This window comes from Phalacrocorax aristotelis, chromosome 3 (assembly GCF_949628215.1).
Source record: "Phalacrocorax aristotelis chromosome 3, bGulAri2.1, whole genome shotgun sequence".
Lineage (NCBI taxonomy): Eukaryota > Metazoa > Chordata > Aves > Suliformes > Phalacrocoracidae > Phalacrocorax > Phalacrocorax aristotelis.
Window position 1 is genome coordinate 127,838,323 of NC_134278.1, and position 19,568 is coordinate 127,857,890.

The window sequence follows — 19,568 nt, forward strand, 5'->3', positions numbered from 1 at the left end:
CCGAATAACTTTGGTAATGTCTTGTACCTCAACTGTGCAAACGGCTCGGTTACTGTCTGAGTTTATAGGCGGCAGTCCATGGATATGGCACCAGCTGCAATGCCTCTACTTCTGCAACGGTTTTGGTAGTATCAGTTCTGCTTTGAATCAGAAATTCAATCCATTTTACCATCCTGTCATTTGAAAACATAATTTTCAAGACCTGTTTAAAGAATTAGAGGATTACCTATATTTTGTGAATGTATATATCTGACTATCATTAATAGTGAAGTTAATGTATTAAATGGGATTTCTAACATGCACAGCAATTTCGAACCAATCTATTTTAAAATAAACACACATGCAAACATTAGGTAGACATTAAAAATGTAATAAACCTAATTTCAGTTTAGGAAATACCAAAGGATTGAAGAAGAGTCTCTGAATTCTGTGGCAGAACTTAACAGCACGCCAAATGAACCAATTTACATGTTCCATGGAGAGAAAGAGTTGCAGGATAAAATTGAAACCATTGCTGACCTCCATTCTTGTTTCTAGAAATCTCAGCACAAAGAAGTTTGGCACAGCTCTTCCCTCTACTACAGCATCAATTTTATTTACAGCACCATTTTATTTTAAAGGACCTTCCAATGAAAAATGGAGGTAACAAACTCCACCAAGCTGTGCTTCCTTCTTTATTCTCAGATAACCTGGTTTTATTTTGATTTTACCCAAAAGTCAAATCCCTTCTCAGTTAAACAGTGAAGAAATTAACTATGTTTTCATTAAGAGAGTTACAATTTTTCTTCTTTTTCATACTGCTGATTTCTGACATTTTGATTACAAACTGTCTCAGGGGTGTTACATTGCAACATACACACTTATGGTATACAAAAAGAAAAAAAAGGAAGTTGAATTTACAAAAGTATTGTGAATTGACAGCTTTTAAAGGTATTCCTGAGTCCTCCTGAGTTTAAATATCTAATACCCTCCAGATACAGATTTTTAATACCATCCTCTTTAATCATAGAGTGGTTTATGTTGGAAGGCACCTTTAGAGGCCACCTAGTCCAAGCCCCCTGCTGTGAGCAGGGACAGCTTCAACTAGATCAGGTTGCCCAGAGCCCCGTCCAGCCTGGCCTTGGGCGTTTCCAGGGATGGGGCATCTACAGCCTCTGGGCAACCTGTTCCCATGTCTCACCACTCTCATTGTAAAAAATTTCTTCCTTATATAATGAACTACATATGAAATAAACCTGAGAGCGTACAGTAGAGCTCACTGTTATAAAATCAGAAATAACTATGTATGAATTTGCTTCACTGCTACACATGGATACAAGGTAGGGCACTGCTCTCTCTGTGATGCTGCTACCAGCATTACCTGGGTGCCCCTAAGATCCAGCCATTTGCTTTTCCAGGAAAGCTGAACCTCTGATTCCAAACAGTTTGAGCACTGGTAGGTTATTGATTTTTATTACTTGCCATGGAGACCTAGCAATGGGTGTGAAGGTCTTCATCTTTCAATCACTAACATGTGCGGTCAGACTAAACGAGCTGAGGTGACTACACAGACGCAGTACCAGTACTCCACAGCAGGTCTTACTTCTGCAAAAATGCGCTGTGTCCAGGCAAGTTTTAGTAACAATTCAGTACAGATTCTGTCCATAGTGGCTACATACCCAGAGCAAGAAGTGTGATAAACATCTTACTGGCTACACTGTACTGTACTAAATGGAAAGAAACGTTTTCCTACCTCCTCACGGCTGTATTTGAAGCACTCCTCTTGCCTAACAATTTATGTAAGTCTACGATACAGAGATTATCAGAAAAATTTCCATTGCCAGTACTAGTTTAGCTCAATAAATAGCAAGTTCACACCCAAACACATAAGCAAGTGCCTTGGCCACAACTAGCATTTTAATATTACTGTCAAAACACATCCACTGAAAGCAAAATAAATAAAAAAGTTTATATTCTGCCAACCATCTTGTTTCACTACTAAAAAGTAAAAGTCATGTTAAGGAAATGACTCTCTAATCCATTACAGTAACAGAAAAGAGCGCAAGTAAAGTCTACTGACTTGAAAAGTACTTTCACCAGAGGCACCTCAATAAAATTGGCAGGATCAGGCCTAAAATGTTTTATGCTGTAATGTTAAGTTTCCCAAGAGTGGGAAACACGCTCATTCTGTGCAACAGATGAACAGTTTAAGGCTGGTCGCTGATTTCTAAGGATACTTGTGTGAAACGGAGCTCTCTAGTTACCACAGGATCTCAGCTGCGCTACTGTCAAGCACACGAATCTGCAGAGGCGGGGGAAAAGAAGTTTTCTCCACAAACTGAAATACTCAAAAACGGGCCCGCCCCCGCCCATTTTATACAGGCACAAAAATTCAGAGAGGTGACCCCTACGTCAGCTGATGATACCACTAAACTTCATCTTGTCAGCAAGCAACTACCACCACACAAATCTGATGATGCCCATAGTAACGTGGAGCACTGCAAACGGTCGTTAGCAGGAACGCTCACGGTAACCGCTCCAGCCCTCGCAAGAGCCCTCTAGCCCAGGCCCACAGCGCCAGGGACGAGCAGCAAAGTCCTCCACGTCTGACGGGCAGCAGCAGCGCACGGACGGGCCCGCTGCCCCACGCTGCCTCGGAGGGCCGGAGCCTGCCCCAGAGGCGCGGGAGCGGCTGGAGGCCCGGCGGTACCGACCCGCCGCTGAGGTGAGGGCCGAGGCCCGCACCGGGCGAGGTGCGAGGGCCGAGCTCTCCCCGGGAGGCCGTGCGGCGCTCCGGGCCCCGCCGCGAGCCACAGCCGGGGCTCCGCTCGCCCTGCTCATCCTCCGACAAGCTCCCCGCTCCCGCCCCCGCGCGGCGCGGCCCCTCAACGGCCACCCGCCCCCTCCTAACGGCTCTCCCGGCACTGACCCGAGCCTGCGCTTCCGCTTCCCGCGGGGGCGGGGCTGCGCATGCGCCCGCCGCCGGGCCTGAGGGGACGGGGCGGTGGCTGCCACCGTCCCTGTCGCCGTCCCTGCCCGCTCCCCCCCCGCCCCCCCGCCCCGCCGGGCACAGCCGGCTGCGGCGGCGCCCTTCGCATGACAGCGGCGGGGGGGTGGGGGGTCGGGCTGGGTCGGCCCGCGGCTGTCCCCGCCCGCGGCCTGGTGTCCCTCGGCTTTGTACGGCCACAATGGGGCCGGAGGGGCCATTGTGCCCCCAAACAAACCCACCCGGGGCGGGGGCTGAGGGGGGACGGACACGGGACGTGGCGAGATGAAAGCGTCCCGCACAGAAATGGCTTAATCCCCCCCACCTCCCCCGAGTCGTACGTGGGAGGTTTATGTCGCCCCTTGGCTGCGCGGACGGGCCTCGGGGGAACAAAGCGGGGGCCGGGGTCGCTCCCATGGGCGGGGGGCGGCGGGGATCCCCCTCTCCCCGGAGCGCCCAGGGCCTGGCCGCGGGCTTGGCGGGAGCCGCGCCCGCTCCCACCCCGCCGGCAACAGGCGGGGACCTGAATAACTCCACATCTTGTCGTGGGAGAAGGGGGGGAGCCGGTGGGAGGATTAGATCAGATGTTATTGCCGGTGAAAAATTAAACAGAGCGGTGCTCTGGGGAGCGCAGATTAATATATTTGGTGACTCCGCGCGCACAAAGCCTCACCATTGTAGCCGTGCCTGAATGCCTGTGAATAGGATGGAGCATATGTGGCCTGTCACCGCAGGTGCCCACATCTGTTCGTCTCCGGGCAGATGCTCTCAGAAAAGGGGAGAGCGTTTCCAAAAGCTCGGGCCCGCCCCAACCATACCCATCCTTTTTCTCATAATCACCTTCTGCAGGGGAGTTTCTGCCCCCTTCTTCTCCCTCCACCCCCCACACCTTCCCCGCGCATGGAGGTGGAAAGAAGTAAAAACGACGCAAGTTGGAAGTAGCTCGGAAAGCCCTGGAAACGTACTTCCCCCAAAAAGTTTATTAGCAGCAGGTTTGGCGCTGCAGCCTGCGCACAGGGCACAAGACGCGCACGCCGCACATCGGGGGCTGCGGGCCACGGGGGAACAGAAAAACCCTTCGCGCGTGACATGGGGTGCGAGCTGGCGGCATGTCGTGCTGGCTGTCGTAGGCGAAGAGCGGCCTGTGCAGCTACTGTCTGGAGCGGCAGTTTGCAGCTATTTACAGTTCTGGCTTAAGATGATGATTAATAAAACCAGGGAAAAGAGAAGAGTGGGTTTCCCTATGAGAACTGGTGAATGCAGCGGATATTGCTACTGAAGGTGGTAACAGAAGGGAATATTTCCATCTGTCCCGTGAAATCTGATAGCAGGAATGCAAAATATTTTTCTGAGAAGTGCCATCAGGTTTTTTATCCCACGTACATGATCTGAGCCCGATCGCTCCCCCTCCCTGCTCTGGGGCACCCCACCAAGACAAGCCAGGCCTCAACGCTGCAGGGTTTAGGCTGGGCTTGGCCGATGGGGTGCTGGGGCACAGGGTAAACCTCAGGATCGCAGGATATTTCGGGACGGCAGGGACCTCGGAAGGTCATCTAGTACAAACACGATCCGTGGTTTCTAGCGTGGCGAAGATGCTGAGCGTCCTCGGAGCTGAAGGGGGGAAGAGAGGCTGCATCTCCACACGCAAGGCCGAGCTGCTCCCCAGCGGGGCACGGGCGGTGCGTGCGCTCGGATCGCCGTGTCCCGGAGCTGAGAGCGGGGGCGGCCCGGGGTCCCCACGGGGGACACCCACAGGGAGTTGCGGGGGAAGGTGCTGTCCCGGACCGGGGGTGGCCGAGGGCCCAGGGGAGAACGAGGCTGGGGAAGCCTCCTTCCCCCGGTGTCCCCTCGTCCCCGGGAGGCCCCGCGGCTCTGCCCCCCTCCCCCGGGGCGGGCGGGGGCACGCAGCCCTTCACCCTTCCCGCTTTGGGAGCAACGACAGCTCAGCCACACGAGTGACCAATTTTATCCCTCGTAGTTTCCCACGAGCAAAATCCCGTCGGAAGCGAGCCAGGGAGCAAACCCAAACAAACAAGCAGCGCAGGGGAGCGGGGGTTGGGGGGGTCGCTTTCTCCTCGTGTGCGATCAGTAAAACACATATAGGGGCCACTTCGGGATTTGCCCAGGGAAGGGTTGGAGAGCAGCTGGCTGCGGTAATCTCCTCGGGAGACAAAGGAATGCCCCGTCGGTCCCAGGATCGCAGGTAAACACACAAGCATTGTCATGAAAATGAGAGGCGAGGATAGGGCCGGAGCAGATGATTTGCGATTTGAAAAAGGGGGCTGGGGGGTGGGGGGGGAAGGCCCAGAGCTGCTTATCTATCATCTGGCCTCGCTGTGTGCCAGCTGAGCCACGCGACTGCCCTTTCTTATTCTAATCAGCACATGCCTTTGCAACTTTGGGCTAACCTACACGCTAAACTCCTTAATCCCCCCCCCCCTCCCCGCACACGGCAAGGGCTGCGGAGCGCCCCTCCGCCCCCGCGCCACCTCCGCGCTCACCTCGGGTCGGGCCGGGGCGCCGGGGCTCCGGGCAGCGCCAGCACCCCGCTCATGCCGCCGAGACCGGGGGACCCGGAGCCCCGGCCCCGCCTGCCCTCCCGTCCCCTCCGCTCCCGGCCCGGGGGGACAGGTGAGGGGGGCGTGCGGGGAGGGCTGGGGCGGCGGGGCAGCCGCGCACACATACCTCCGTAGGGACTATAGACCTAATTAAAATATTATGCACACTCGGCTACACATAGCTCCACACGTACACGTCCCTCCGCCGACGCACCGTTCGCCATATGCCCGGAGCCCTCCGTCCCGGGAAAAACCAGGGTTGCGCGCCAGCGATGGCAGCGGCTCGTCCTAATGAACAAACGGACCCCCCCCACACCGCCCCCCCCCACACCCCCCCCACCCCGAAGTGACTTTTCCCATAATCTGCCTCGCTTAGAAAGAAAAGCCGGGACTGGCGGGGGACTCCCGGCGCGGCGGGACCGTAAATCCTCCTCGCCGGGGCAGGAGCGGGGGGGGGGGGAAGAGTTGTGCGGGAAGGGTATCAATTAGGGGCGGGGGGGGGGAGCACAATACCCCACCAGCCCCAGCGAGGCGGGGCCGGGCCCGCCGCGTCCCGGCCGTGCGGGGTCACCGGGCACCGGCCGCCCCCGGCATGCGGGTGGGTGGGGGGGTTCAACCACCGGCCCTGGCTCACCCACCCCGGCGGGACGGGACGGGACGGAGCGGGCGTCCCCCGGGCGGGGGCCGACGGCGGTGCCCGGGTGCGGTTGAAACCGCGGGGGCGGCGCGGGGGGCGGCGCGGGGGGCGGCGGGCGATCGCGGTGCGGAGACACGCGGTTGGGAGCGAAAAAGCGCCATTTGGTTGGGAGCAGATGGCTGGCTGGGGGGCTGATCGCGTCTAAAGGCGTGTCATCCCCCTTCAGCGAGAATCCCTAAGGGCTCCCCTTGTCTTCGAAATCAATGAAAATTAAAGTGCAGAGAATGGATGAATAGTTAGACCTCGAGTCCCTCCTTTGTTCGCCTCAGCTACTGGTGGGCAGGAGTTAAACTACAACAGCCTCCTATAGAAACACTTAAGTTAAACAGTCTCCCCGTTAGCCCAGCATCTGAAAGAGAGAGGGAGAGGGGGGAAAAAAAGCAGAAAAAGGAGCTTTCTGCTTGATTTCCCCAATACAGAATCGCGTGGCATAAATTAAGCCGGAGAAGAATGAGCGCCGTGGGCAGGATCCTGCCGGCTCTCACGGCGCCTTTCAGTCACGCTCAGCAGCGGTAATCGAGAAATCTGTGCCATGTCAATTTAACAAATACCCGGTACCGAAGGGGGGTTGTTAAGGATTTGGGGGCAAGTTTTTTTTCGGGTCCTTTTTTTTTTTTTTTTCCCCTATCGCTAGGTTAAAGCCCTCGCGCGTGTAACTTTTTATTTCCAGTTTTTTAAGCAAGGGGATGCTAATGCACCAACTTTCTATCTCCCGTAGATTAAAAGATCCGCCGTGATATATCATTTCTCGCCTCCACCGACAAGCTACCCCCAAATTTCAAGACAGTTATATCCCCCCCCGCGCCGCCCCATTCGCTTAGTAAACCCGATGCGAAATTATTTTCTTTTGCCCCCCCCCCCCCCCCTTTCCCGGGGCTAACGCCGCAGCAAAGTTTGCGAAGCAGCGGCAAAGCCGCTTGAAAAAAAGATGTTGACGCTAGGTGGCAAAAGTAATGTACAGATCGATGCGGCGTTGCTGCGGGGTCCGTCCCCCCCCCCCCCATCCCCGCTCCCCCTGCAGAGACCGGGCCCGGCGGGATGGGGGGTGGGCCGTCCCCCGGGGAGCCGCTCCCCTCCGGGCCCCCCTCCCTCTCTACCCAGGTATAACGCCCGTGTTAAAGAAAACAAAAACAAAAACCACCACCACCAAAAAACCCCAATCCCAAACATTCCTGTACATTTAAGCTTTCGCTTAAGCGTCGAGGGGAGGGGAGAGGGGAGAAGAAGAGCGCCTGGGGGTAGATGGCTCTTTCGACCAAAATTAGATGTAAAGGACCCACACGTTGAGCCGGCGAAGCGTTGCAGAAGTCTGGAGGGTTGGTTAAGTACCGAGGGTACCTGCCTGGGTCTGGGGTAGGTGCCACAAACCCCCAGTAAATGAACGCGGGCAGCTACGGTCCTGGAACAGTCAAGAAGAGCTGGGCTGAGCGAACTCATTAGTGATTTTCTTTTAATTGGTATTACCCAGTGCTTTTACTTTAAGAAGTCTTTAAGAATTTTTTTTTTCGCCTAGCGCATTGTAAGATAATTTGTGATCAAGACATCTGCTTCAATGAAAGTCACATTTTGCCATGCAAATGCACGTTTCAACCCAATAAAGTCGCCGTAATAAGGCTTTTAGCACGGCATACCTACAGTGAGGTTATTGTAGCCAAATCCTCTCCTTTCGCACACAAGCTTAATCTGTGCTGAAATGATCTGTTACAATTAAAATGACATTTACAGAGACAGTTACACCTTGCATCCTAATGAATCCGCCTGCGCCTACCCAAGGTGTTTAAACAGAGGGTCCGGACAAAGTGGAAAACCCGGCTTCGAGTGACATGCCAGAGTCGCCCTCCAACTTTTATCCCCCGCTTCACCCATCATTAAGAAACCGCTCAAATGGCAATCATCTCTGGCACCAGTCAGCTCCTTCCCATGTTTTTAAGATCAAAACAAAAGTTCTAGTGTCTGATGGATATGTAAAAAATTAATAAGGTGACGGTTGGTGTAAAGTTGGGGTTTTTGGGTTGGGTTTTTTTTAAATTTTTTTTTTTTTTCTTATGGAGGGGGAAGCGCTGGAAGGGATTTCTTTAAAAAATGTGCGGACATTGTTGTAGAGGCAGTAGCGTGCGCCGAGGGGAGCTCTTTCTCTCCCTCGCATTGTGCAGGGAGCAGGTGCTGTCTACATTACCATACAGCTGAGAGCACAAAGAGCTAACTGATTCAGCCCTCACACAATAACAAACGGCCTTAATGACAGCCACGCGAACGACACACACCAAACTCACTTTTTACTAAGCTGAAGGAGGAAAAAAAAAAAAGAGAGAGAGAGAGAGAGAGAGAGGTTGCCGGTGATGATGATAATAATCATAGAGGGGTGCGGGACCCGGGCGGAGCGGGTGGCTCTCTCCGGCAGCGGTGGTGGCGCGGACGGGACCCGCGGAGCCCCGCAGGCGGGTCCCCTTCACGGGTCCCCCCACACGGGTGCCCTCCGTGGGTCCCCTCCGCGAACCACCCGCCCGCGCCCTCCGCCGCCGCCGGGACCCCCCGGGGACCCCCTCTCCCTCCGCCGACGGGACGAGCCAAGGGAAGAGCCAGCCCCGGCTCGGGTCGCGCAAATTCATTGCCCCCCGCTACCCCTCCCCAATTATCCCGCTTAGTGCCAGGGGAAACGCGGTGTGAATTTCCAGGGATCAGATTCCCCTCGTTGCGGCGCGCTGGCTCCCACCTCCCTCGTCCCTTTAAAGCCGACGGTGCCCCTCGGAAGCGGTCGGGAGCACCGAGTCATTTTTTTGGGGGCACGGCGGTCGCTTTGCACGTTGCCAGAGGTAATTACAGCCCGCCGTCCCCGGGGTTGTTTTCTCGCCGGAGCGTGTTGCTTTGCCTCTCTCCGGTGCGGAGGGGGTGTTACCCTCTCCCCGGAGCAGAAGGGGGATTCTTGCGGTTACCAAATTTGCAGGAATGTAAATGAGCACGTTTTGTGAGCGCGGAGGGGAGGGGGAGGAGGGTTGCACATTTTACAGCTCACTGACCATTTGGCGATCCATTGAGAGGAGGGTTTGGAAAAGTGGCTCCTTTGTGACAGCTCTAGCCAGATTGGGGGGCTGCTCATTTGCATATCATTAGGCATGCAGGCGGCCGGCGGGATATAAGGGAGGCAGGCGCCCAAGGAGAGGCAGATCCTTAGCGCTTCACCCTCGGAGAGAGCCGCCGAGCCCAGCCGAGCCGCGGCGCGGTGCAGGGCAGAGCAGGGCCGAGCAGGGCAGAGCAGGGCAGGGCAGGGCAGAGCAGGCACCCCCCGCCCCCGTAGCAGCACACCCGGACACGCTCAGTGCGCCGCTATTGAGACACGAGCTTATTTTTGTTGGCTGGGATTCCTCTGAAAACAAAAGTAAGCCCGCAACAAGGAAAGAGAGCTTCGCTTCTTCTGAAAAAAAAAAAAAATAAAGAAAAAGGAAAAAAAAAAAAAAGGGGATCAAGGCTCCGACGTGACCTGCCCGCCGCCGCTGCCGTTTGACACCCGCCCGCCCCGACGTGCGCAGGGCGAGCGCAGCCGCGCAGAGCCGCGCAGAGCCGCGCAGGGCCGCTCCCGCATCTCACCGCACCGGGAATTATCGCCGCGTCCGCCGCTGCCTCTGCAGGGATTTCCAGATCGCCGGTTCTTAATCTTCCTTGGGAAGCCTTTTCTCTGCCTCCGTTGGGAATTAAGTTGCTTTTTAAAAATTTTTTTTTTAATTTTTATTTTTTTCTTCCTGGAGAAAAGGAGGAGCACCGTGGATTGGGAAAGAAAAAGAGTTTAGCAGATTAATCTTAACCATTTTTTCCCCCTCCCTCCCTTTCTTTTTCTTTTGCCATCCGAAAGAGCTGTCAGTCGCCGACAGGCTACACCTAGAGGTACCGACAGAGGGGGGAAAAAAAAAAAGTCAGGGACACTCCTGAAAGAAGGAGACCGTGACACTAACTCTTCCAGCTCTGCTGGGGCGAGCGGTTTTGGCCGCTGTCTTTTTCCCTTTCCCCGAGAGACACTTTCCCCTTTCCCCTCTGACGGGAAGGCAAGGGGGAGGAAAGCGAGGGCACCAGAGCTGCCCCTCCAAAATGGGAGGTCGGTTCCTGCTGGCGCTCGCCCTCCTCTCGGTGCTGCTGAGCCGCTGCCAGGTAAGTGCCCGCGGCGTGGGGGGCCGAAATACCTGCGGTGGGCCCCGCACCGGGGGGGGGGGGGTCCCGCGGGGGTGCCGAGGGCCGGTGCCGCCTGTGGCAGCCGGGAGAAGAGGGGAGGGGGGTGCCGGTGCCGCCGGTGCCCGGCGGGGGCTGGGGTCGGGCCGGGGGAGCGGGCGGCTCGGCGGGCTGACGGCCGCTATCCCCGCCCCGCAGGTCGGCTGCTCCGGGGTCTTCGAGCTGAAGCTGCAGGAGTTTGTCAATAAGAAGGGGCTGCTCAGCAACCGCAACTGCTGCCGCGGGGGCGGCCCCGGCGGCGGGGGGCTGCAGCAGTGCGACTGCAAGACCTTCTTCCGCGTCTGCCTCAAGCACTACCAGGCCAGCGTCTCCCCCGAGCCGCCCTGCACCTACGGCAGCGCCATCACCCCCGTCCTCGGCGCCAACTCCTTCAGCGTCCCCGACGGCGCGGGCGGCGCCGACCCCGCCTTCAGCAACCCCATCCGCTTCCCCTTCGGCTTCACCTGGCCCGTAAGTGGGGGGGCGGCGCGGGAGGGGCTGGCCCCCGTCCCATCCCGTCCCGTCCCATCCCATCCCTACCTGTCCCATCCCATCCCATCCTGTCCCATCCCATCCCGTCCTGTCCCATCCCGTTCCCTCCTATCCCGTTCCCTCCTATCCCATCCCATCCCATCCCATCCTATCCCGTTCCATCCTATCCCATCCCGTCCCGTCCCATCCCGTCCCGTCCCATCCCATCCCGTTCCATCCCATCCCATCCCATCCCGTCCCGTCCCATCCCATCCCACACACCCAGGCCAGCCCAGCTGGGCAAGTGCCTTTCCAAGGGGTTACCCATCCCCCCAGGGAGGTCTGGGGGGGACCCTGATAACTCCTGGGGGGCTGGGGGTGCTGCCCCCTGGCCCTGCCTGCTCTCATGATGGGTTGTCTCTGCTCCTTCTTTCTCCAGGGCACCTTCTCGCTCATCATTGAGGCACTGCATACGGACTCTCCTGATGACCTCACCACAGGTAACTGTCCCAAAACAGACTCTTACCCGGAATAATCCCTGTCCCATGTGGCCCCTCTCTCTGCAGTGTGCTGCACATTCCCCCATCCCATCCCATCCCACCCCATCCCATCCCATCCCTGCTCCTCTTCAGGAGGCCGCAGGAAGAAAGGCCAACCTGTTGTCATGCAGACCTATCGTCCTGCCTCTGCAGTTCCCCTCCCACCAGAGGCCCCCAGTTGAACATCTTCCTACGCCCCTGCCTGCTTCAGGCTCCCTAATCACGTCTCTCCTCTCCACTTTCACACAGAAAACCCCGAGCGCCTCATCAGCCGCCTGGCCACCCAGAGGCACTTGGCGGTGGGTGAAGAGTGGTCCCAGGACCTGCACAGCAGTGGCCGCACTGACCTCAAGTACTCCTATCGCTTTGTGTGCGACGAGCACTACTACGGAGAAGGCTGCTCTGTCTTCTGCCGCCCCCGGGATGATGCCTTTGGTCACTTCACCTGTGGAGAGCGTGGCGAGAAAGTCTGCAACCCGGGCTGGAAAGGCCAGTACTGCACCGAGCGTGAGTGTCCACCTCCTTGTCTCCCTGGGTGCTGGCCACACTGGTGTCCCCTGAGCTCTTGGGGGGTGTTTCTCTGACATCAGGCCCCACGGGAGAGGGGGAACCAAGCTACAGTGGGTGGAGGTCTGGTGCTGTGTACAGGCTTTACTGGGGCGGGGGACGGGACGTCGTCAGCATTGCCGCAGGAAGTTAACGCAGACAGCCCTTTCTCAAGCTAATAAAATGTCAGTGTCAACGTTACACCCTTGCTTATTTGCTGTAGACATCAAATCTGATAGCAAAATGTTCAGCAGTTGCTTGAGGATTTATTAAAATATATCAGGATCTACTTTTTATACCTAGCCACCCCTTTAACCATGGTATATCAACATCATAATCTCAGGGAACATGGCCTCAGGAGAGGGAGCTAGGCTTTGGCAACATCCACGTGGCAGGCCTATCAGTAGGCTTGTTATGGTCTGATGTCTTGGCACCTGGTATTGAGAAAATCATTGGGAGGTCCAAGATATTCTCTGTGGCCTCTAGACTGTACAATTCTCATTTGGGGTATTCATAAGCTGCCACTGGCAGAGACTGTTGGACCTGGAGCCGCAAGAACATTCAACAACTTCCTCATATCTCTTCTGTGCCATTGCCATGATCGTTCCTACTCATAAAGTACCGAGGGACATGAGTTTTAAGGTACACCTGAGCTCGAAGTTGTTGAGGAATGCGGTGTGTTGATACAGCAGGAAAAGCTGGGCCGGTAAGCAGGTCGCAGAGAGGACAGTCAGGGATGTCAGACGCTTGCAGCTTTGTACAAGATTACTGCCCTTTGCAGATACGCAGCGGTGTACACCCAAACATGCCCGCAGAGCTCCTGCTGCAGCGTGTGATGGCATTCTCTGTTTGTGTGCCTACACGGATCTAAAGTACGCAGGCAGATGACGTGCTGGGCGAGTGCTCCTCTCCAGTCGTCAAAGGGCCAGGCAGGCGGGGAGAAAAGAGTTACAGGCTGTAAGGCAGCCTCTCGGTTTTCTTCTTGTTGTGTTTTTGTTTTTCTTAAAGCCCACCTACGCTGTGGTCTCAGCTGAGCTGCTATCAAACGGGCCCAGATCGATTATTCACAGTGACAGTGACTGCTAGGATGTCTTTAGCAGTTCATGGTACAATGTTGCACAATAAGCAGCAGGCAGAGGGGCTCGCATTTCCCTTGGTAGTGTTTTTAATAGGAACTACAACCTTTCCCATGATCAAAAGTGCCTAGCCTGGTTGTGTCAAGGGGTGGGGAAAAAGGAAGCGTTTTGATAATGAGCTCTTTCGGGGCTGTCAGCACTTTTGGATGCCTGTACACCGCTGCTCTTTCCCTAGCAAAGTAGAAGGCTGTCGGTCTCGTTACATACGCTCTTCGCTCTGCTTTCCCTCTCAGAAAAAAAAAACCCAACAGCTTATAACAGCGACGCAAACCTACTGGGCAGGGGAGATGTGTTTATGTGTGCGTGCAAAAAGAATGTTTTGCTGTTAGCGAGCGGAGCTGCCAGTTGCAGATTGCTTCCCGTCGCCTTGCCCCCAGCTCCATTCTTTCCAACTTGGAGGCGATCTGATTATCAGTGTCGATTCTTTCTTTCTTTTTCTCTCCCCCCCCCTCCCACCCCCTTCCCCTGACATGCCATTGTCTCCGGCTGGCTTTGTTGAATTAAAACTTTGCAGTGCCTGCTTAATGAGTTCCATAACCAGGCGAAGTAATGAGCAGAAGTCCCTTTTTTCCCTTCCCTCATCCACCCTCCCGCTGGCCCGCTTACCTCTTTTTACCACGGCTGCACCCAGCCGCCCGCCCCTTTTTGGAGCGGGGCGGGGGGTGGGGGTGGGGGGGAAAGGAGGGAGGAAGAACTTTAGACTTATTTATTTGAATAAGAAAAAAAAAAAAGTTTTTTTTGCAGCGAAATCACGCGCGTGCCATAGATTAGCTGTGGGCAGGGATAGGCTGCCCGGCCGCCGGCCGCCGGCCCCATTGGCTCCGGGGCCGGGGTATTGTTGCAGTGGGGCAGCTGCTGGGAGAGAATAGACAATAGAGCAGCTGTCTTGCACTGGCACCCTGCACACCAGCTGTCCACTCTTATCTGCACACACACTTTCGGGGGATATTAAGAGGTGGAGCTGTGTGCATAGAATTGGAAAAAAGGACTTCTGACCCTCACTGGGAAGGGAAGGGGGGTGAGGGGCTGTGGGGAAGGGAGCAATTGTGAGCCCTCTTTTGTCTGTGTGCAACTGTATTAAGAAGAATGCTCATCCCCGGCGATAAGTAAAGTGCCCAGTTACGGGGAGAGATCAATACTCCTGCAGACTCCAGAGATTAACTCGGCTGTGCTTAACTGCGCCGACCTAGTAAAAGGGGCTTGCTCCCCACCCGCAAGGTGCTCCCGGGATCGGACTTGTAAAAGGGAGGCGTTTGGCCCTGCTGCTGATGTCTCTCCCTGCTTGGTTTGTTTGCAGCGATTTGTTTGCCTGGATGCGATGAGCAACACGGCTTTTGCGAAAAACCTGGGGAATGCAAGTAAGTTTTCCACTCCGCTCCTGTTGCCTTCTTTGTCTTCAAGGTTGATGCTTTCGTGTTAAGTAAGCCATTGGTCATTTGCAGGGTCAGTTTAAATGCCTTTCTTCATATTAGATGGAAATTTGAGAAATCCAGGTGATGCCAGATCAAAGTATTAATCTACGAGTCAAACATCAGTGCCATTAATATTAGCTTAATGAGTTTACAGTGCTGTGTGTAAGGTTTAGCTGTTTGTTATTAGAGTAAACAAATTAAGTACCTGGAACCATGGCTTCGTCTAAGGAAGTAGAAGAAATAGCTGGGACCGATGAAAGCTGATGCTATGGTTGGACTTGGTGACTTTCTCACATGAAGGATCACTAAGGGCTTTTAGGAAACTTGATCCCTGGCATCGGTGTGTTTGCAGAGTTTGCGATAGAGTTTCCAACCGTGAGAAGTCTAAATCTGATGAGACTTTGTTGTTGGTTTTTTGTTTTTCAGATGCAGAGTGGGTTGGCAGGGGCGATATTGTGATGAGTGCATCCGATATCCAGGTTGCCTTCATGGTACCTGCCAGCAGCCGTGGCAGTGCAACTGCCAGGAAGGCTGGGGCGGCCTTTTCTGCAACCAGGGTGAGTTCTCAGTCCTCGCCTGAGGGTCTGTGCAGAAAGTGCAGAAAGCAAGCGGCTATTTCCACCTCACCCACACTGTGCTAGCCTTGCAAAGCTGCAAGTATCTTGACTGCCCTCTTAAATGAATCTTTTACAGACCTGAACTACTGCACCCACCACAAGCCCTGCAAGAATGGTGCCACATGCACCAACACTGGTCAGGGGAGCTACACTTGTTCTTGCCGACCCGGGTACACAGGCTCCAGCTGTGAGACTGAAATCAATGAATGCGACGCCAACCCTTGCAAGAACGGTGGAAGCTGCACTGTAAGTTTGAGTTGCTTGTGCCATCTGAAACCCCAAGGGAGGAGTTAATGTCAGTTTTACTGATTTTCAAAATCCCTTTTTGGATTTCAAAGCAACTTCACATAAACATTTTAACCATTTCTCATTTCTTTCCCCCAGGATCTCGAGAACAGCTATTCCTGTACCTGCCCCCCAGGCTTCTATGGTAAAAACTGTGAGCTGAGCGCAATGACTTGTGCTGATGGGCCATGCTTCAATGGTGGGCGATGCACCGACAACCCTGATGGGGGATACAGCTGCCGCTGCCCGCTGGGTTATTCTGGGTTCAACTGTGAAAAGAAAATCGATTACTGCAGTTCCAGCCCTTGTGCTAACGGTAAGGCCAAACACGCTACGGTGACCTTCTAGAAGGAGACCATCCAGTTACTTTGGCCTCTCTTTCATAACGAGGTCCACTGATCCATCATGGTCCATGTCAATAGTTGACTTGGTGGAGGAACTGTGCTTAAAAAGTAATGGAGTGGTTTGGGCCACTGCTGCAGATGGCATTTTCTCAAGGGGTGTCTGTGGCTAGGTAACTTGGCCTGAAGATTCATGCATAAAAATGTGGGGGTTTATACTTGCAAATGTTTTGCAAAGACTCTTTGAGGTCTGTGGATGCAAAATGCCATATAAATGCTAAACATTATTACTCGTAATCTGGTAACAGTAATCTTTCTGTTTTGATTAAACTAGTTAAGACTTTCTTTACCGCACTCCTCCTCATTCACTGCCACTCAAAACTTTTTAGCATGAGATTGTGGTGTTAACCTGATCTGGACTAGCTGTGTTGTCCGAGCTGAGGGAAATATTAAAAAGGGAGTAGGATGGAGAATGAAACATAGATCCGATTAATAAATATTTCCTTAAAGAAACCCTGTACGTTTTATGGTAAATCAGACTTGGCAAAGCTTGAGCTAACCTCTCAGAAAGAAAGCTTTCCTTAGTTGCTGGTTGTGATGGTCGCCCCGAGAGCAGCAGGTGGGAGGCTGTCGGGTCTGGCTGCCCACCACTCAGCGCTTGTCCCCCTTCATGTCTTGCAGGAGCCCAGTGCGTCGATCTGGGGAACTCCTACATATGCCAGTGCCAGGCTGGCTTCACTGGGAGACACTGCGATGATAACGTGGATGACTGCGCCTCCTTCCCCTGCGTCAACGGAGGGACCTGCCAGGATGGCGTCAATGACTATTCCTGCACCTGCCCCCCGGGATACAACGGGAAGAACTGCAGCACCCCAGTGAGCAGATGCGAACACAACCCCTGCCACAACGGGGCCACCTGCCACGAAAGAAACAACCGCTACGTCTGTGAGTGCGCCCGAGGGTACGGCGGGCTCAACTGCCAGTTTTTGCTCCCTGAGCCGCCTCAGGGACCGGTCATTGTCGACTTCACCGAGAAGTACACGGAAGGCCAGAACGCCCAGTTCCCCTGGATCGCCGTCTGCGCCGGGATTATTCTGGTCCTCATGCTGCTGCTGGGGTGCGCTGCTGTGGTCGTCTGCGTCAGGCTCAGAGTGCAGAAGGGGCACCACCAGCCTGACGCTTGCAGGAGCGAGACTGAGACCATGAACAACCTGGCGAACTGCCAGCGTGAGAAGGACATTTCCATAAGTGTCATTGGTGCCACTCAGATTAAAAACACGAATAAGAAAGTAGACTTTCACAGCGATAACTCTGATAAAAATGGCTACAAAGTCAGATACCCATCAGTGGATTACAATTTGGTGCATGAACTCAAGAACGAGGACTCTGTTAAAGAGGAGCACAGCAAATGTGAAGCCAAGTGTGAAACGTATGATTCGGAGGCAGAGGAGAAAAGTGCAGTACAACTGAAGAGGTATCTCTCACATCTGAGCGTGGGGGGCAGCTTGACTCTGAAGGGGGTGTGTGTGTCTCATAGGTAGCATTAAGCAAGAGCCATCTGACCTGTGTTGTCTCTTTTTGTCTTCAATAGTGATACTTCTGAAAGAAAGCGACCAGATTCAGTATATTCCACTTCAAAGGACACAAAGTACCAGTCGGTGTATGTCATATCAGAAGAGAAAGACGAGTGCATCATAGCAACTGAGGTTAGTATACTGCCCGGCAGTTGGAACAGCAGAGAGAAGGCTCAGTGTGCAACCCTCATCTAACACACATTAGGGCAGCTGAACCCTTTTCCGCAGCGATTGGCACCTGTTGAAATCCAGCCAGCTCGAGTTTGTCGTGCTGTGGATGTTGCAAGGACGAGCTCAGTGACTCGCTGCTGTGGATGGTATGGGTGCGATGACTTCTGCAGACAAGGGTACAATAACAGTGTGGTTGTGGTCTGCTGACCTACCCCTTAGTGTGCTTCATGCACAGCCCATTCTTGCCCGGCGTAAAGACGGAGTCCTGACCCTCCGCAGCCTTACAGCCCTCTTCTTCCTTTCCAGTAACCTCTCCTGATCTCTGCTCGTGTCTTCTCTCACCAGGTGTAAACCAGAGGCGATATGGCAAGGTGGTTGTTCAGAACAATTTCAGAGGAGACGTGCCCCGATGAATGCTGCTGAAAGAGGAATGGGAGATAGATTCCTTCACTGACTGCTGCTGAGAAACTAAATTCAGGCTTGAGCTGGTTCTCTACTGAAGTTAGCAAAGTGACTGCAAAATAAAGAAACAAGATGGACACCAGGCAAGGGTCTGTGTTCAAGGATTACTGTTGCACTGCCTTTTATGAATTTTATCATTGCACTATGGTCAGTTGCTTTTCTATATATATTTAAATGAATGGACTTAATTACTACATAAGAAGCATGCACTGCCTGAAGTGTATATTTTGGATTCTTATGAGCCAGTCTTTTCTTGAATTAGAGACACAAACACTGCCTTTATTGTCTTTTTTGATACTAAAATGTGTTTTTACTAGGTGAGAAAAAGTGTGTTATTTTTTTGAATCTGTAAAAATATTTTCATGATAATTGTAAAGCTTGAGTATTTTGTGATGTTCATTTTTTTATAATTTAAATTTTTTGGTAAATATGTACAAAGGCACTTCGGGTCTATGTGACTATATTTTTTTGTATATAAATGTATTTATGGAATATTGTGCAAAAGTTATTTGAGTTTTTTTTACCGTTTTGTTAATAAAGAAATTCATTTTTAAAATATTTTTCCAAAATAAATATTATTAATGATAACCGGAGCGCTATGTTTATTCCATAACCGATGATGAACTGACTGAACCTTGTAACCAGGCATCTGACAGGCTTCTGTGGACTCATGGGTAGATGGGGTAGGACCGAGACCTATCACAAAGACTGGGGAACAACTTGTTCTGTGTAGAACCCCCTCTTTCCCCTCCTAATCTCCTGAACTGCTGACCCCACGGTTGGCCTCACCCTTACCCCAAAGGCGAATGTCAAAACCTTGAGTAATGTTTGCTCGGTCGTGTTGGGCCGTGTATATATAAACACATACGGCATCCCTTCCTGAGGAGAGCGGTGCGAGTGCACTCCGTCGCAATCCAGATGTGGGGCCCGTCATGACTCAGCTCTTCATTTCTCGTAACCTCAAACGCTTGCCTGGAGTCCAGGCGAGTTTGGGGCACCCAGGGCATGCCAGCAAGAGCCCCCAGCTCAGGTCCTTGGTGTGCACCCATGGGATGGGAGCTCCCCTAGTCACACCTGCCAGGGGGTGGCACTTCCCTCTTCAGGAAAGGGTGATGCTGAGCTGACCGGTGGCCACAACAGTCCTGGCTATGATACCTGTATTAGTTACATCTTTGGTTTCCGCTCTGCCCCTGGGGCTTGCTGCCTTCACATTGGGGCCTGCTGCCTTCATATTGGGGCAGGGTGTGGTACCATCCCCTGGCTTGGCCCCAAATGCTCAGGCAATTTCCCCAATTTAGTTTGCCCTAACTAGCTCTCCTTCAGGTTATGCTGCGTGTCAACTAGCAGGGGTCCTTCAGAAACAGGCAAAGTGTTCTTCCACTTCAGGAAAAAAAGGGAAATCTAGGAAATAATTTCCTTTTTGCTCCATTAAAGCTGAAGCCGGGTCATTGTGGGGCACCTCCCGCAGCTTCGAGGAGCTCATGAAGATCCTCTGTTCCCTTTCACTCAGGGGAGGGGGATATAATATATCCGGGGTAGCAGATATAATCAAGTTATTATGGCAGCTGGTGATCTATAATTGTAAAGTACATATGTG

General features: G+C 53.6%; 2 protein-coding genes and 2 long non-coding RNA genes across 9 annotated transcripts in view; 1 reads left to right on the forward strand and 3 right to left on the reverse strand.

The window, feature by feature from the left end:
- FAM120B (family with sequence similarity 120 member B) overlaps positions 1 to 3,005 on the reverse strand; it is a 55,881-nt gene extending 52,876 nt beyond the window's left edge. For 2 of the 6 annotated variants that reach the window (XM_075089550.1, XM_075089549.1), the window contains exon 1: positions 2,909 to 3,005. In XM_075089550.1, the coding sequence (XP_074945651.1) occupies positions 2,909 to 2,951 (43 nt within the window). In that variant the 5' untranslated portion in view covers positions 2,952 to 3,005. The other 4 variants (XM_075089553.1, XM_075089554.1, XM_075089552.1 and 1 more) reach the window with 4 other exon arrangements.
- Positions 3,006 to 8,479: 5,474 nt separating this feature from the next.
- LOC142055526 (uncharacterized) lies at positions 8,480 to 9,316 on the reverse strand. Its single transcript, XR_012659967.1, has 2 exons — positions 9,238 to 9,316; positions 8,480 to 9,142 (listed from the first exon to the last, which is right to left on the reverse strand). It is a non-coding gene; the product is annotated as an uncharacterized LOC142055526 (long non-coding RNA).
- A 68-nt stretch (positions 9,317 to 9,384) lies between these two features.
- Positions 9,385 to 18,559, forward strand: DLL1 (delta like canonical Notch ligand 1). The gene is made up of 11 exons (XM_075089556.1): positions 9,385 to 10,360; positions 10,577 to 10,888; positions 11,328 to 11,388; positions 11,677 to 11,934; positions 14,407 to 14,467; positions 14,948 to 15,078; positions 15,215 to 15,384; positions 15,523 to 15,739; positions 16,446 to 17,238; positions 17,356 to 17,470; positions 17,855 to 18,559. Exons 1-11 carry the CDS (start codon positions 10,301 to 10,303, stop codon positions 17,858 to 17,860), a joined length of 2,184 nt encoding a protein of 727 aa, XP_074945657.1. The 5' UTR covers positions 9,385 to 10,300; the 3' UTR covers positions 17,861 to 18,559.
- LOC142055525 (uncharacterized) lies at positions 11,201 to 13,770 on the reverse strand. The gene is made up of 3 exons (XR_012659966.1): positions 13,716 to 13,770; positions 11,775 to 11,872; positions 11,201 to 11,392 (listed from the first exon to the last, which is right to left on the reverse strand). It is a non-coding gene; the product is annotated as an uncharacterized LOC142055525 (long non-coding RNA).
- Positions 18,560 to 19,568: the final 1,009 nt, after the last annotated feature.

Coding starts and splice junctions, on each gene's coding strand:
- DLL1 (XM_075089556.1), top strand. CDS start 10,301: ATGGGAGGTCGGTTCCTGCTGGCGCTCGCCCTCCTCTCGGTGCTGCTG. Junction 10,889..11,327: donor CCTTCGGCTTCACCTGGCCC/GTAAGTGGGGGG, acceptor TTCTTTCTCCAG/GGCACCTTCTCGCTCATCAT. Junction 15,079..15,214: donor CGGCCTTTTCTGCAACCAGG/GTGAGTTCTCAG, acceptor AATCTTTTACAG/ACCTGAACTACTGCACCCAC.